General features: G+C 39.4%; 1 protein-coding gene across 3 annotated transcripts in view; it reads left to right on the top strand.

Moving 5' to 3' along the window:
* WWC3 (WWC family member 3) overlaps positions 1-12636 on the top strand; it is a 183232-nt gene extending 170596 nt beyond the window's left edge. For all 3 annotated transcript variants that reach the window (XM_059720925.1, XM_019495020.2, XM_059720926.1), the window contains 5 exons: positions 2083-2247; positions 4782-4874; positions 5731-5961; positions 6734-6861; positions 9785-12636. In XM_059720925.1, coding sequence (XP_059576908.1) covers positions 2083-2247; positions 4782-4874; positions 5731-5961; positions 6734-6861; positions 9785-9851 — 684 coding nt within the window. In that variant the 3' untranslated portion in view covers positions 9852-12636. The remainder of the gene's footprint in view (positions 1-2082; positions 2248-4781; positions 4875-5730; positions 5962-6733; positions 6862-9784) is intronic.

Below are 12636 nucleotides of genomic sequence, written 5' to 3'. Positions count from 1 at the left end.
CAGCAGCTCCTTCTGCAGCTCCACCCCGCACCCACTCTGGACTCACCCCGGTTGGAGTGGACCAGCTCTGGACCAGCCGGGACCTGTGCTCATAGCCCCAAACCCAGCCTGCCCTGTGCCTGCTCCAGGCTGCCTGCCCCTTCTGCTTCCGCTGCTCAGTGTGAGTAGGCAGTCTGGAGCAGGTATGGGGTGGGCCAGAGTCGGGGCTGTGAGCATCGGTCCCAGCTGGTCCTCTCCAGCTGGGGCAAGTCCAGAGTGGGTGCTGGCCAGGCTGGGCCAGGGCTGCACACTCATCTGCTGCTGGGCACTGGTGGCAGTGGCAGGGAGGAGCCGCAGGGCATGAGGGGTCTAGGCTGTTTTGGGGTAGGGCTGACTGGTCCTCGACAGCTCCCTGAAACTGCCTATGTGGCCCGCAGGCCCAAATAATTGCCTGCCCCTGATCTAAGGAATGCCTGTAGCATTTGTGTAGTACTCTTGTGAGTGCTGAGAAGTAGCACAGCTCTGCTTGCCTCCGCCTAGTCCACATACATCAAACCCCAAAATGGTTGACAATGATGGGGGAGGGATGTTTCAGGGTAGCTTTACCTACTTCATTTTCAGATTTGCTACCTGCACAGTCAAAGGTGATAGATGGCTAGTACTTCTAAACAGCACCATGGAAGTGGTATCAGTATTACCTTAAGAGTCAGGAGGCTGGGTTGTTTGTTTACATGTGTAGTGTTATGAACCCATTTACGTTTAGGGGGTTCATGGTATGTCAAGAATGTTTTATTTTACTCGTATGGTATATGTGATCTTGTTGGAAAGCCCATATTATGCTGTATCCATTTATGTCACTTTTATCACATAACATCATATGTTATGCTATCTGTGTGTGTGTGTGTGTGGTTTTGAATATGGTTTAGTCAAGGAAAGAGAGTGGGAGGAACTGCTAAATCTCTCTTGCTATTATGCCCTCTAGGTTAAGACTAATTGCCACTCTGAGACACAGGCAGAACAGGTTGGGTCCCAAGGCATTGTCTGCATGTAATGGGAAAATCAGCTCCTCTAAGTAACAACATTTTAAAGTAATTGCCCTTTAGCCAGAGAGGCTCCAGGTTTCTTAGGGAGATCAGAACTTTTTGAAGGATTTTGTTGGCTCATGAGCATTAAGAATAATGATGAGGAGGAGGACTGGCCTTGGAGGCTTTTTGGAGACTAGGTAGTATAGAATATGTGTCTTTGAACCCCACGCTTTGGTGGTCCAGTGACTGGAGTGGCCAGTGCTGGCAGAATCAGCAGGAAAGCTGAATTCTTGGGGTACTGGCAGGTGTCTCAAGAAGGGCTAGGAAGCAGCCAGATGAGAAGGAAGGAACTTAACTTACTTTGCTTTTCTGTCTCCAAACCTATACTCTGTTTTGCTTGTATGAGCCTTTTTTCCTACATAATAAATTTTTTTGTTGTTCATCTCCTTACTGATGTCTGAGGAAAGCATGATTGCTGGGCAATTTCTTTCATAACCCAATGGGAGTGCTACAGGCGGGCTGGCAGATTTCCACATTTCAGCTGCAGGATTTAGTATAAAGCTAGAGAGCGATCCCAGGGCAACCTTTGTCTGTTTTTTTGGGCAAATAGAAACACAGGAGGGAGAAATTTGAGTCTCTGAGAGTCTTTCACAGACAGGTTTCTGACATTCAGGATCTCCATATTTGTTGAGGCTCCTATCATCGCCTTGACAGTCTCCCCATTCCCTGTGACTAACACTTGTTGATTTTCTGGAAAGTAATTCAGTTCTTTCTTTCCACTGAGGTAAGAGTTTAGGCAGCTGGCCTGCTTTTAAATTAACATCAACAGTACTACCACTACATAAAAATGTAATGTGTTATTGGGTTCTAATATTAATCTAATCACTTGGAGGACAGCAATCGCTGTTAGTATTTGCAGACTGGTTCCAGAATCTTTAATGATCAGGTTTTTGTAAATGAGATGGTCCATGCTCTGAAGGTTTCATTTAAGCCCAATCAGAACTTAACTAGCAAACTTTTCTGCTTTTCCTTTGAGGAGATCATTGGAATAAAGTTACTGTTTTGGCTATGATTTTAGGTGGATAAAGAGACAAATACAGAAGATCTTTTTCCAGAAGAAGTTGCTGTTCTTCCAAAAGAGAGAAGCAGCCGTAGACCCCGTGGTTCTGCTTTTGTTCGTAGTAGCACTATTGTTCGTTCACAGACCTTTTCTCCTGGAGCACGAAGTCAGTATGTGTGCAGAGTGAGTACAATATTTTTCTTTGTGATTCCACCTGCAGAAAGGTGAAGGTGAAAGCTTCATTTAACAGTGTGTATTAGTTCTAACTAATAATCCTAAACAGTATTTAAATATTCAAATGGTATTTAAATATTCATGTAAGGAGGAGTGCACAGGCAGGAATTTAGTGCTATAAGAGCATTAATAATTACATCATAGTATAGTCTTTTAGAGTCTTACAACTTGTTAGGTACAGGTCACTTCTAGTACATAACTTTTTTTTTCATCTATGCAGTGTCTAGTAGGGCAGTGTGAAATTTCAGCAGCCATTTCATTTCGGAGGTGTTCTGGCCTGTTTCAGCACCTGAAATGCCGAATCCGAAATAAAACGAAAAGCAACAGAATGAAACAAAACCATCAGAAACATTTCGGATGTTTCTGAGCTGGGCTTGCAGGGAAACAGAAACTAAGAGGGAGAGAGAAGGGGAGGTGGGGGAGGGAAAGGACTGCTCTGATACATCTGTAGCTGGCCAGTGTCTGCAAGGTGTCTGTGAGGGCCCTTCCAATTCCAGTGCTCTGGGGGAGGGACGGCAGCTTGCTGTCATCCCACATACTAATCCCTGGTTCCCCACCCACCAGGAAGAGTATGGCAGAGCCCCACAACCCTCCCAGGGGGCACTACCCCCAGATCTGTGTACGGGATGACAGCAGGTCGCTGCTGCCAGCTGGGGCCGGTGCCAACACCCAAGTCAACTCCGTGCAGCCCGCGCTGAGCACAGCTGGGGGAGCTGCAGGAGAAGCCCCCATGGCTGTCCTGCCCTACCTGGCCCCATCCCCCACCCAGCCTAGCCTCTCAGCAATTAAACAGGGCCCCGCACTCACTGGCTGTAGCAGGGGCTCTGGGGCCACGTGGCAGAGCCCGCCTGCACACCCCCCCCCCCCCCCAAAATGCAGCCTCTGCTTCCCGATCTCTCTTCCCCCACCCACCCAGCTCCAGCATCCCAGCACTTTAAAAAAAAAATCTGGATTGAAACGGAGCAGTGATCTGAAACAACAAAATGAATCACTGTCCTCTGAAACGGCTGAATCCAAAATCGAAAAGGGACATAGCTGTTTTGCACAGCCCTAGTGTCTAGTACAAAGAGGCCCTGTTTGTGATTCTAGATGCTGACATAATACAAATCCTTAAGAATTCACATAATAAATTTCCAGGTATGTTAAGCATTTTAGATTAGAACAAACTTGTATAAAGTTGCTGAACATTGTAAATAAAGTGATTAATTTTGACTACCAGATTTTCTTGCCCCCTTTCCCTTAATTCTGCTGCTGGAAATTTGAGTGTGCATTATTAGCAAGGAAATATGGCAATGACAGTTTCCACTTCTGCTGGGGAAAGGGGAAGATGAAAGTAGTGTTGCAGTGCTGTAGGTGGGACTCACTAGCTACTGGCTGTGGACACTTTCTCTCCCTGCATCCCTCCATCAAGGCTTCTGTTGCTTTAGTTGCTACTCAGTTACTTAATGCTACCTACCAGTATTTTCGAGGCCATGTCTTTCTACATGCTTTCTTTCAAAAACAAGGTTTCTTGGGGGCATGTTGTATGTGAGAAAAATATGGTATCTTTTTTTCCTTGTAGCTTATGTAGCATTACTGTACTACAGGTTTTCCCTTTAAAAAAAATATCTACAATTTAGATCCTTTCATTGTCTGTTGTTTATTTTTTCACTGTCCTTGTCATGTATCCTTCCAAATGGTGAGAGGATATGGTAGTTCTTAATTTACACGGCTCAGATTATAGTTTAAATATTTGTCCCACACCATTGCTTGTTACATACCTTTTTATTATAAATGGAGAATATAGCCTTTCATTATTACAGCAGAGGTAGTCAAACAACAGTGTTTTAAGTGATACACTGCCACCTTCAGGTTTCAAGTTAGTCTTTATTCATAATTAAGCAAAGAAGAGAGACAGCATCTCTGTCCCCAGTACATTTTCATTTTGTATTACTTTGTCACTAACAGTAGCCAAATTAAAATAATATTATCCTCTGAGTCTTTTTTTTTAATTCTCTTACAATTGCATATTTAATAAAGTGGCATAATCAAATGTCCTCAAAAGAAGAAACTCCATATAATTGAGCTTAATTCATTTCTTTGAATAATCGATCCTCAAAAGTAATTTGTAAAATAAACTAACTGTATTATTATGCATTGTTTACAATGGGCAGCTGACTGTACCTGAAAAGATAGCAATTTAGTCATACTGGCTTGTTAGAAATAATGAAGATATTTGAACATATCACTAAAAATGTTTGTAATTTAACAGCTTATTTGCCATCTTTTAACAAATAGACATTGTTCAAAAATTGCACAACAGCACTGTAATGTGGAGACAAATGGTAGTTTATCATGTAGTGTGCAAACTTTTGTGCATTGATATAACTTAAATCCTCAGTGAACTAGAAAAATATTTGATTGTCTAAAAGAAAGCAAGGACTTTATTCCTAATTATGAGTTAGTAGTTAATGTCCCTTATGTTCAATATCTTTTCTAATCAGCTGTATCGCAGTGACAGCGATAGTTCAACCCTGCCAAGAAAATCACCTTTCATCCGAAATACATTGGAAAGGCGTACCTTGCGCTATAAGCAGGTATGTTAAGAATATAAAAATCTTTATTTTATTCAGTGTTTAGGTTTTTATTATTGCCTGACTTCGACTTAAATTTTGAATATGTACTTTAATGTATACTTCTGTTATATAATAAAGTCTTCGTATTGTTTTTAGGATAAGGGGTCCATACTGAGATTTAAAATAGTAATGGACAATTGTAAAAATTTATGGCAGCTAATGCCCAGTTAAATAGATACAAATTATATATTGGTTTAATTACCTTCTCTCTCAAAACATTAAAGGTTAGATTGTGACCTGGGGAGCATGCCAACAAAAATGAATGAGTGAGATTAGAAATACTGGAAATACTTTTGAGAAGGATGTGGATAGACTGAGTCCAGCAAAGAGCGACAACAATTTAGAGGCCTGGGTCTTATGAGGAGAGGCTGAAAGAACTATTGTTATTAGACAGGACCAGAAGCAATGTCCTCATCCTGCAACAGGGGAACTGTAGGCTGGAGATTAGACTGACCATTAAGCTGGTTAAGCATTGGAACAGGTTACCTAGAAATGTTGTGGAATCTCTGTTCCTGGCAGTTTTCATGAGCAGGTTTGACAGATAGTTGGCTGGCATAGTTTAGTCAGGGGATGATCCTGCCTTGAGGAGGGGGCTGGACTAGATGATCCACTGAGATCCCTACAGCCCTTCTTTCCTATAATCCTATTGCGTTTCTACACTAACACAATGTTTTACAAGAGAATATCAATTACTTAACTTTTTTGTCATAAGATTTAAAAAAAAATAAAGTGAATACCTGAAAAATCTGCTTTATCAAAGAACATACTAACGTATCATGTTGGGAGTAACCTCTCCAGCTTTTTATTTATAATTTAGCAATCCTGTAGATCTTCTTTGGCTGAGCTTATGGCAAGGACATCCTTAGACCTGGAGCTGGATCTCCAGGCATCCAGAACTAGACAAAGACAGCTGAATGAGGAGATATGTACTTTGAGAGAGTTGAGGCAACGTCTGGAAGATGCCCAACTCAGAGGGCAGACGGATCTACCCCACTGGGTGCTTCGGGATGAGCGATTCCGAAACTTGCTAAGGGAAGCAGAGAGGCAGGTATGATGTACTGGGCTGTAAGTTGGGCATATTCACAAACTTCATGAAATCTACTTCAACCCTCAGAGTGCTTAAGTTAAGGGAATGGAACCTTCTGACATTATAAAAAGATTTCAGTGTTTTGTTTCTGTACCATTGTCTTATTGTCTCTTCCTACCGTTGTCAAAACACCACTGCACTGATTCCTAGTGATTTTTTTATGTGGTGATGACTAGGAGGATGGCATTGTCTAATCTGTCTGAAAAGTTCAAAACTCTCCCCATAGAATTTGAATTTAGCAGTAGTTTAAAATATGCTTTCTGATATTTACTATTGGAATCGTAGTATATTATTTCAGGGCATTATTTCTTCTGCTTGGCCTCTGGAAGACTATATGCTGATTTGTATATTGTTCCATGTGCTCTCTTCTTGGGGCACATGCTTATTAATTCCCAATAATGATAAATTGTAGCCAAGGCCACAAGCCTACAAACCACTGCAGAAGTTGTCATTGGATCTTCAAAACACTCACAGAGTTGATATAACCTCTCTCTTCTTTGAAATTCCAAACACAGTGAACTAGAAGGGGTTTAATATGTATGTTTCAGCCCTTATTGCTTCTGAAACAGTCTTATCAAAATTGAGCCTATGACTTCAGGCAATTTAGGTTTTTTTAAGACCACAGGTTTGGGCAGTTTTGTTTGGAAGTCAAAGAGCCTGTTAGGAATCTCCAGGAGCCTTCATCTCTGTTTCCAAAATTAATATTTAGTTTTGTTTTAATATTAATTTTCAGACAAGACAGACCAAATTTGAACATCATCAAGAACAAGCAGCTGAAAAAATGCTGAAGAAAGCATCCAAAGAAATATACCAGCTACGTGGACAAAATCAGAAGGAGCCTATTCAGGTGCAGACTTTTAGGTAAGCAGTAACATACATGGGAAGTGGTGCATGCTTATGTCTCTAAGCCAGTGGTTCTTAATCTTTTTAGAATCAAGATTCCATTATTAGGTCAAGGCACCCTTCAGAAAATACCAGCTCTGTTTTCACACATTTTTGATGACAGAAAAATAATACAGCAGTTTTTTTGTTGCAAAGAACTTTGATCACAACAGGTCAGAATTGTTTTTTGATGCTATGGATTCCTATTTGAAATTTCTCGGTTGATCTTCTGACTCATGTTTGCACAACAAACAGTACTAATATTGTTTGTCACCCCATGGCACCCTAGGTAAGAATCACTGCTCTACATGATTCTAAATTGACTAACATGTTGTAGTTACTAATTTGGTGGATCCAGATCATCTGTGTTGGGTACTGTATCAGAGCCCTTTCATTGTTTGCTTGATTTGAATGAGCCTTTCCTTGCAGCAATTTATAGTACCAGGAATAATAATGAAAGTAGAGTTGCAGTATCTCTCAAAAAGCAAATAAAACTGGGCTCTAATACAAAAAAAAATTGTATATTTTGTACATCTATCTTGGGCTGTAAATCAATAGATATATATTAAGGCCTCTGTAGGGCATTGGGAAATGGAGCTGTAGAATTTGCCAAATTCTCCCAAGTGCCGGTTACATCCCTGTAAGCAAAATTAAATCATTTAACATTATATAGTTACAATTGCAGTAACACTGTTCTTGTAACAGCTTTTCCGTATTGTTCCAATTACTGTCTTCCTCCCTTTCATTGTCTTCTCTGTGTGCATTTTCCTTTCCAATCCCTTCCTCCCCTATAGTTGCTGCTCTTTTTCTTCTGCCAAATTCAGTGTTCGCTTTGCTTGCCAGTGGCATTGTTAAACATTAACACACATTTTTGAGACAAAAATAGCAGTTTGTTTCATATATAAGCTACTGTACAGATGCCAAGACATGAAGAGTTTTAACAATGAGTAAATGCTGCAGTGAAGTGACTTAACAGGAAAAAATAGTTACATCTTCATATTTGACTGTAGCTTCATATTGGACTGTTAAAACCTGTTTACTTGAATTTGTGTTAGAAGCACTGGGAAGGCTTCTCTAAAATCAACACAAATCCAAGCTCCTCTAGTTAGGGCATTGGTAGGCAATCTTTTTGCTGCAGCAGGTTGGAATGACCTGGCTCAGGTCTGATATAGGACGGTACTAGGACCTGCCCACTGTCTCTGACATTGCTGCCACTGCTTCTTACTGCAGACTAACTGCAGCATGGGAAAACCTCCCCAGTGCCCAGCTGCAGTGCAGTATGGGCAAAGCCTCATGCAACTGAACACAGCTGAAGATCCTCAGGTCCATGGGCCAGGGATGTGTATTGTTGCTCCTGGTTAAAGTACAGTAAGAAGGGGACAAGCCCCTCTAGGCAGCAACTAAAGAGAGAGAAGTGTTGTAAGGTTGGTTTAATATTTTTCATTTTTAAAATAACAGATTATGTGAATTTTACATGTTGGGAAACACAAAGCAGGGGGGAATAAATCAAATGAAAGGGCTGGTATACAAAGGTAATATAAAGCTGTTCTGTAATGCATGTGATCTACACGTACACAATTTATTTTCAAACTTATTCTAGTGTGTATGTTGGTCATTCAGGAAAAAAAAGGAAAAATATGAATAAGAATTTCCCTATTCCCTTAAATGGATTAATCCATAAATATGGCACCTGTTTTAGTTTATTCTTGTATGTGTTCCTTTCCTCTTATATCCAAAAGAGCTAATGATTCTAAAACTATAAATTGGACTTGGTTTATTATGAACTGCGGGCGATTTTGGCTTGGTCTGCAGCATGGGGCATGGTTCTTTCCGTTGATTCATAGATTGTAAGGGGCTGGAAGGGACCTCGCAAGATCATCAGGTCCAGCCACCCCTACACCCAGCAGAAAAGCCAGCTGGGGTCATGTGGCCCCAGCAAGGTGACTGTCCAGTCTCCTCTTGTAGATTTCCAGGATAGGTGATTGCGCCACCTCTGGAGGGAGTTTATTCCAGTCTGGACACCCTGACTATGATGAAGTTTTTGCTACAGTTGAGCCTAAAACTGTCTTCCAGGAGTTTGTGACCATTACTCCTGGTTTTCCCCAAGGGTGCCCTGGTGAACAGTTATTCACCAAGCCCTTGATGTATTCCCCTGATCTCTTGAGCACACTTCAACAACTTTGCAGCAGCAGGGCACTGACCAGCATTGTCCCCCTGCTTTACCTGTGGTGGATTAGGGTGCTGTGCCTTGTAGTTGTGCAGCAGGGTTGACTGTGTAGGGCTAGTAATAGGTTAGACAAAGATTTGTATGGGATGCTTTAAATAAGGATTATCCTGCCTCAGGCATGGGGTTAGACTTCATCCGCGTTTCTTAACCTGTGGGTTACAACCCAAAAGTGGGTAACAAAAATGTATGAAAGGGTCACAAATAAACTTTGAAAATGAATCAACAAATTTTAAAAATGGATTCTCCTTTAAAGGAGAAAAACATGAGAAACCATGGCTTTTCCCTTGCAGGCTGGCAGAGTTCCAGCCTGTAAGGGGCTGCTTGAGGCTCCCACTGCCCTCCATACCCAGTCCCTGCCTCCCACACTGGAGGGCTGGGACCTGGGGGGGAGGGGCGGGAATGGTCAGGAGTGAGGGGCACTGGTTTAGGACTGGCCATAAATGTTTACAAATGGGTCCTGATAAAAAAAAACAAAAAAGCTTGAGAACCACTGGACTAAATGATTTCCTGAGGTCCCTTCAAGCGCTACATTTCTCTGATTCTCTGATAAATCTCTCTCATTAAGTATTTGATTTAAAGTGGTCTTTAAGCTAAATAAATATTGACTTTTTCTTAAATAAAAACTGTATATATATTTGATTCACCTCCTTTTTATCTGTATTTTTTCAATGACAGAGAGAAGATAGCTTTTTTTACAAGACCAAGGATAAACATACCTCCTCTGCCAGCTGATGATGTATGACATGTTGCATTGTAAACATGAAGTATTTATCTCTTTTATTTTAATGAAGTTATTAGACTAGCTGTTTCTTTAAAACAAAGTTTGTGCAAAAGCTAATATACACATTTTGTAAAAAATAAAAAAGTAAAAGTAAACAAAAACATATATATAAATATATATATACATATATATATTTTATAATAGTGACTGCAACAAGGCTTGGTTTTTCCTTGTTGTGAAATTGACATCTCTGAAGACAACTTATTTTATAAAAGATCAACTATCCTGTTTAAGAGCGTGTACAGTTTTTATGCTGTTTTATTTGACTTAAAGGCTGGAAGACAGAAACAAAGTGAGTTCAGGCAAATTCACTGTAGTGTAATTTATTTATAGTGTCTTTTTTCCTTGAAGGAAAATACCTACTTTAAGATGTATTTTAAGACTGAAATTTTTGTTCTTCAGTATTTGTCATACAGTAGAATGGAACCATTGAGCTGGTTTTGTTTCTGATACCTGAAATGAAAATACTATGTTCTAAATTTGTCACTTTTATCAGCTTTACTCTCTGTATCTTATTATGTACATTATATCCTTTAGCACTGTCTGTGTTATAGCAAAATATTATCTCCTGCAGTGTTTTTAATACTGATTAAAATGCCAGTAAACATTGCAGAATTCATTTGCATGTTCTTACTGTGCGCTAATCGATTGTTTTCATTTCAGTTGTGTCTATGTATCTTTATATTCTTGATTCTCAATTTAAACGGGGGAAGAAGAAGGGTGGCAGGTCTTTGTTTTTGCTGTTTTTATAAACAGGGAGCTAAAGGGGGATTGTAAGTTTGTCATATTAATATAATCATTAAACAAATATAGCATTTGAACGGTTTTAAAGATTATGGCCTGATGCAGGAAAGCATTTGAGCCCCAATTCTGTAAAGCACCTCTCTTCAAGAAGGCTGTCAAAGCACATGAATGAGTGCTTTCTTGAATAGAAATGCTTCCTAGGAACCATCTGGCCCTAGAATAAAGAGCTCACTTGATTGTCAGTTGGGCCTGCTAGGACTTGGTAAGGAGTAGTTTTACTTGTTACCAATTGCTTTAATATAGGACTGTCACCCTAAATTCCCGAGAATGCCAGTTTTGTGTCCTTGCATCTTGCAAGTATGTAAAAATACTTCTTACTAATCTACTATATGCAATTTCTAATATTTTTTTCTAATTATATTTTAACAACCGAAAAGGGTGCCATGTTCAAGGCTTATTCAGCTAAATTCCTGGAACAACCAGATCAAAAATATAGCTTTCTGTTTGTTAATGGGAGGGCATCAGGTCAAATTTGGCCCTGGATTTGGGTTTCATAAAAAAAACAAATAAATATGCTAAACTGATGACCAATAGAATATTGTTATTATTTTGTTATACGCAAGTCGACATTCCCTTAATGTTTGGAATGCGTTCATTGTAGCATTCTGTAATAGCAGAGAACCTGAAAGTCAAACCAAGTCTCTTTTCATTGTCCAAAATTAGGCAAAAAAAAAGCGGAACTTAAGTTGATAAATCTTTTAAATTAAAAATACTAAATAAGTAAGCAAGTACTACTTGATTCCAGGGGTGGAAAGTATAAAATTAATTCTGTCCCCTTTTGCCTGGCATTGTCCATGAGGTTTGAACCATCCAATCATATGACTTGCCAAAAAAAGTATGCAAAACTGAGGAATATTTGGCTTTGTCACAGTAAGACCCCTCACGTGTCTCTTCTTGGCAGTGGATTTAGATAGATGTGGACTAGGTTCTTGTATCTAGATAAGAGAGATATGAAAATGCACAGTACATCAACCAAAAACAAATGAATAAAGACAATTGAAAGACATGTCAGTGTTGGGATAAAAGTCTAAGGACAGCACCTTTTTCATTGCTCATCACTTGAAGAGCTCAGTATGTTAGAGGGAAGTCATGCATGTTGTTTACAGTGGTTGCCATTAAAATGGCACTATTTACCAACAGTTGCTATGCAGTGGTATCTGAGATATCACAAACTTATTGTAAACTTAAAAATAGGAAATAAAAGTGAAGTATCTGATGGTGTATCTTGCTCATTTTACATGGTAGCCACTGTACAGCATCTGTATATTTTGCCAGTCTAAGATTCTGACTGTTGTAATAAGTCCTATTTTGATGTGGTAATGAGTTATCATATTCAGTATTCATCTCTCTTGTTTTTGTCATGACTCTGTATGATTATGTCATTTGTATTATTTGAAAAGTATTTCTTCTAAAAAATAAAATAATTTGCCAAAAATGTGAACAGATCTTTGTTGATTACCACCTTATAAGATGATGGTTGAAATAGTTTACATTAAGTGTACTGTAATAATACCCTTTACAAAGTAATTTTTGTATTGTTGAGCATTGTTGTTTAGTTCAATGTAGTAATGTTTCAAACTAACAGGCAGTGTTAGGGAGCTTGTAAAACCAAACAGTTTAAACAGATTAACCTTGAGCCTTGAAAGAAATGCAGTGCCAGGCATGGAAATATTCTCTCACTACCACTCTATTGAAAATAAAGGTGACATCTATGCCAGATGCTCATAATTAAGTTATTTCTGGACTTATTTTTATATTTTTTTTGCTATGATGAACAGTTGCCCTTGGAAAAAGGTGTTCAAGATTTCCCAACTAAGGTTTAATTTGTATTTTGCATAGATGTGCTGCAGACAGCTTTTTCATATTTCTTCTTGTTTATGAATTTACTGCACAGTAGGGTTCTCAAAGATGAACAAAATAAAGATATATACCATTATATGAA

This window comes from Alligator mississippiensis, chromosome 1 (genome assembly GCF_030867095.1).
Source record: "Alligator mississippiensis isolate rAllMis1 chromosome 1, rAllMis1, whole genome shotgun sequence".
NCBI classification, from domain to species: Eukaryota; Metazoa; Chordata; order Crocodylia; family Alligatoridae; genus Alligator; species Alligator mississippiensis.
Note: the sequence above shows the minus strand (reverse complement) of the source record. Positions and strands in the feature narration are given on the sequence as shown.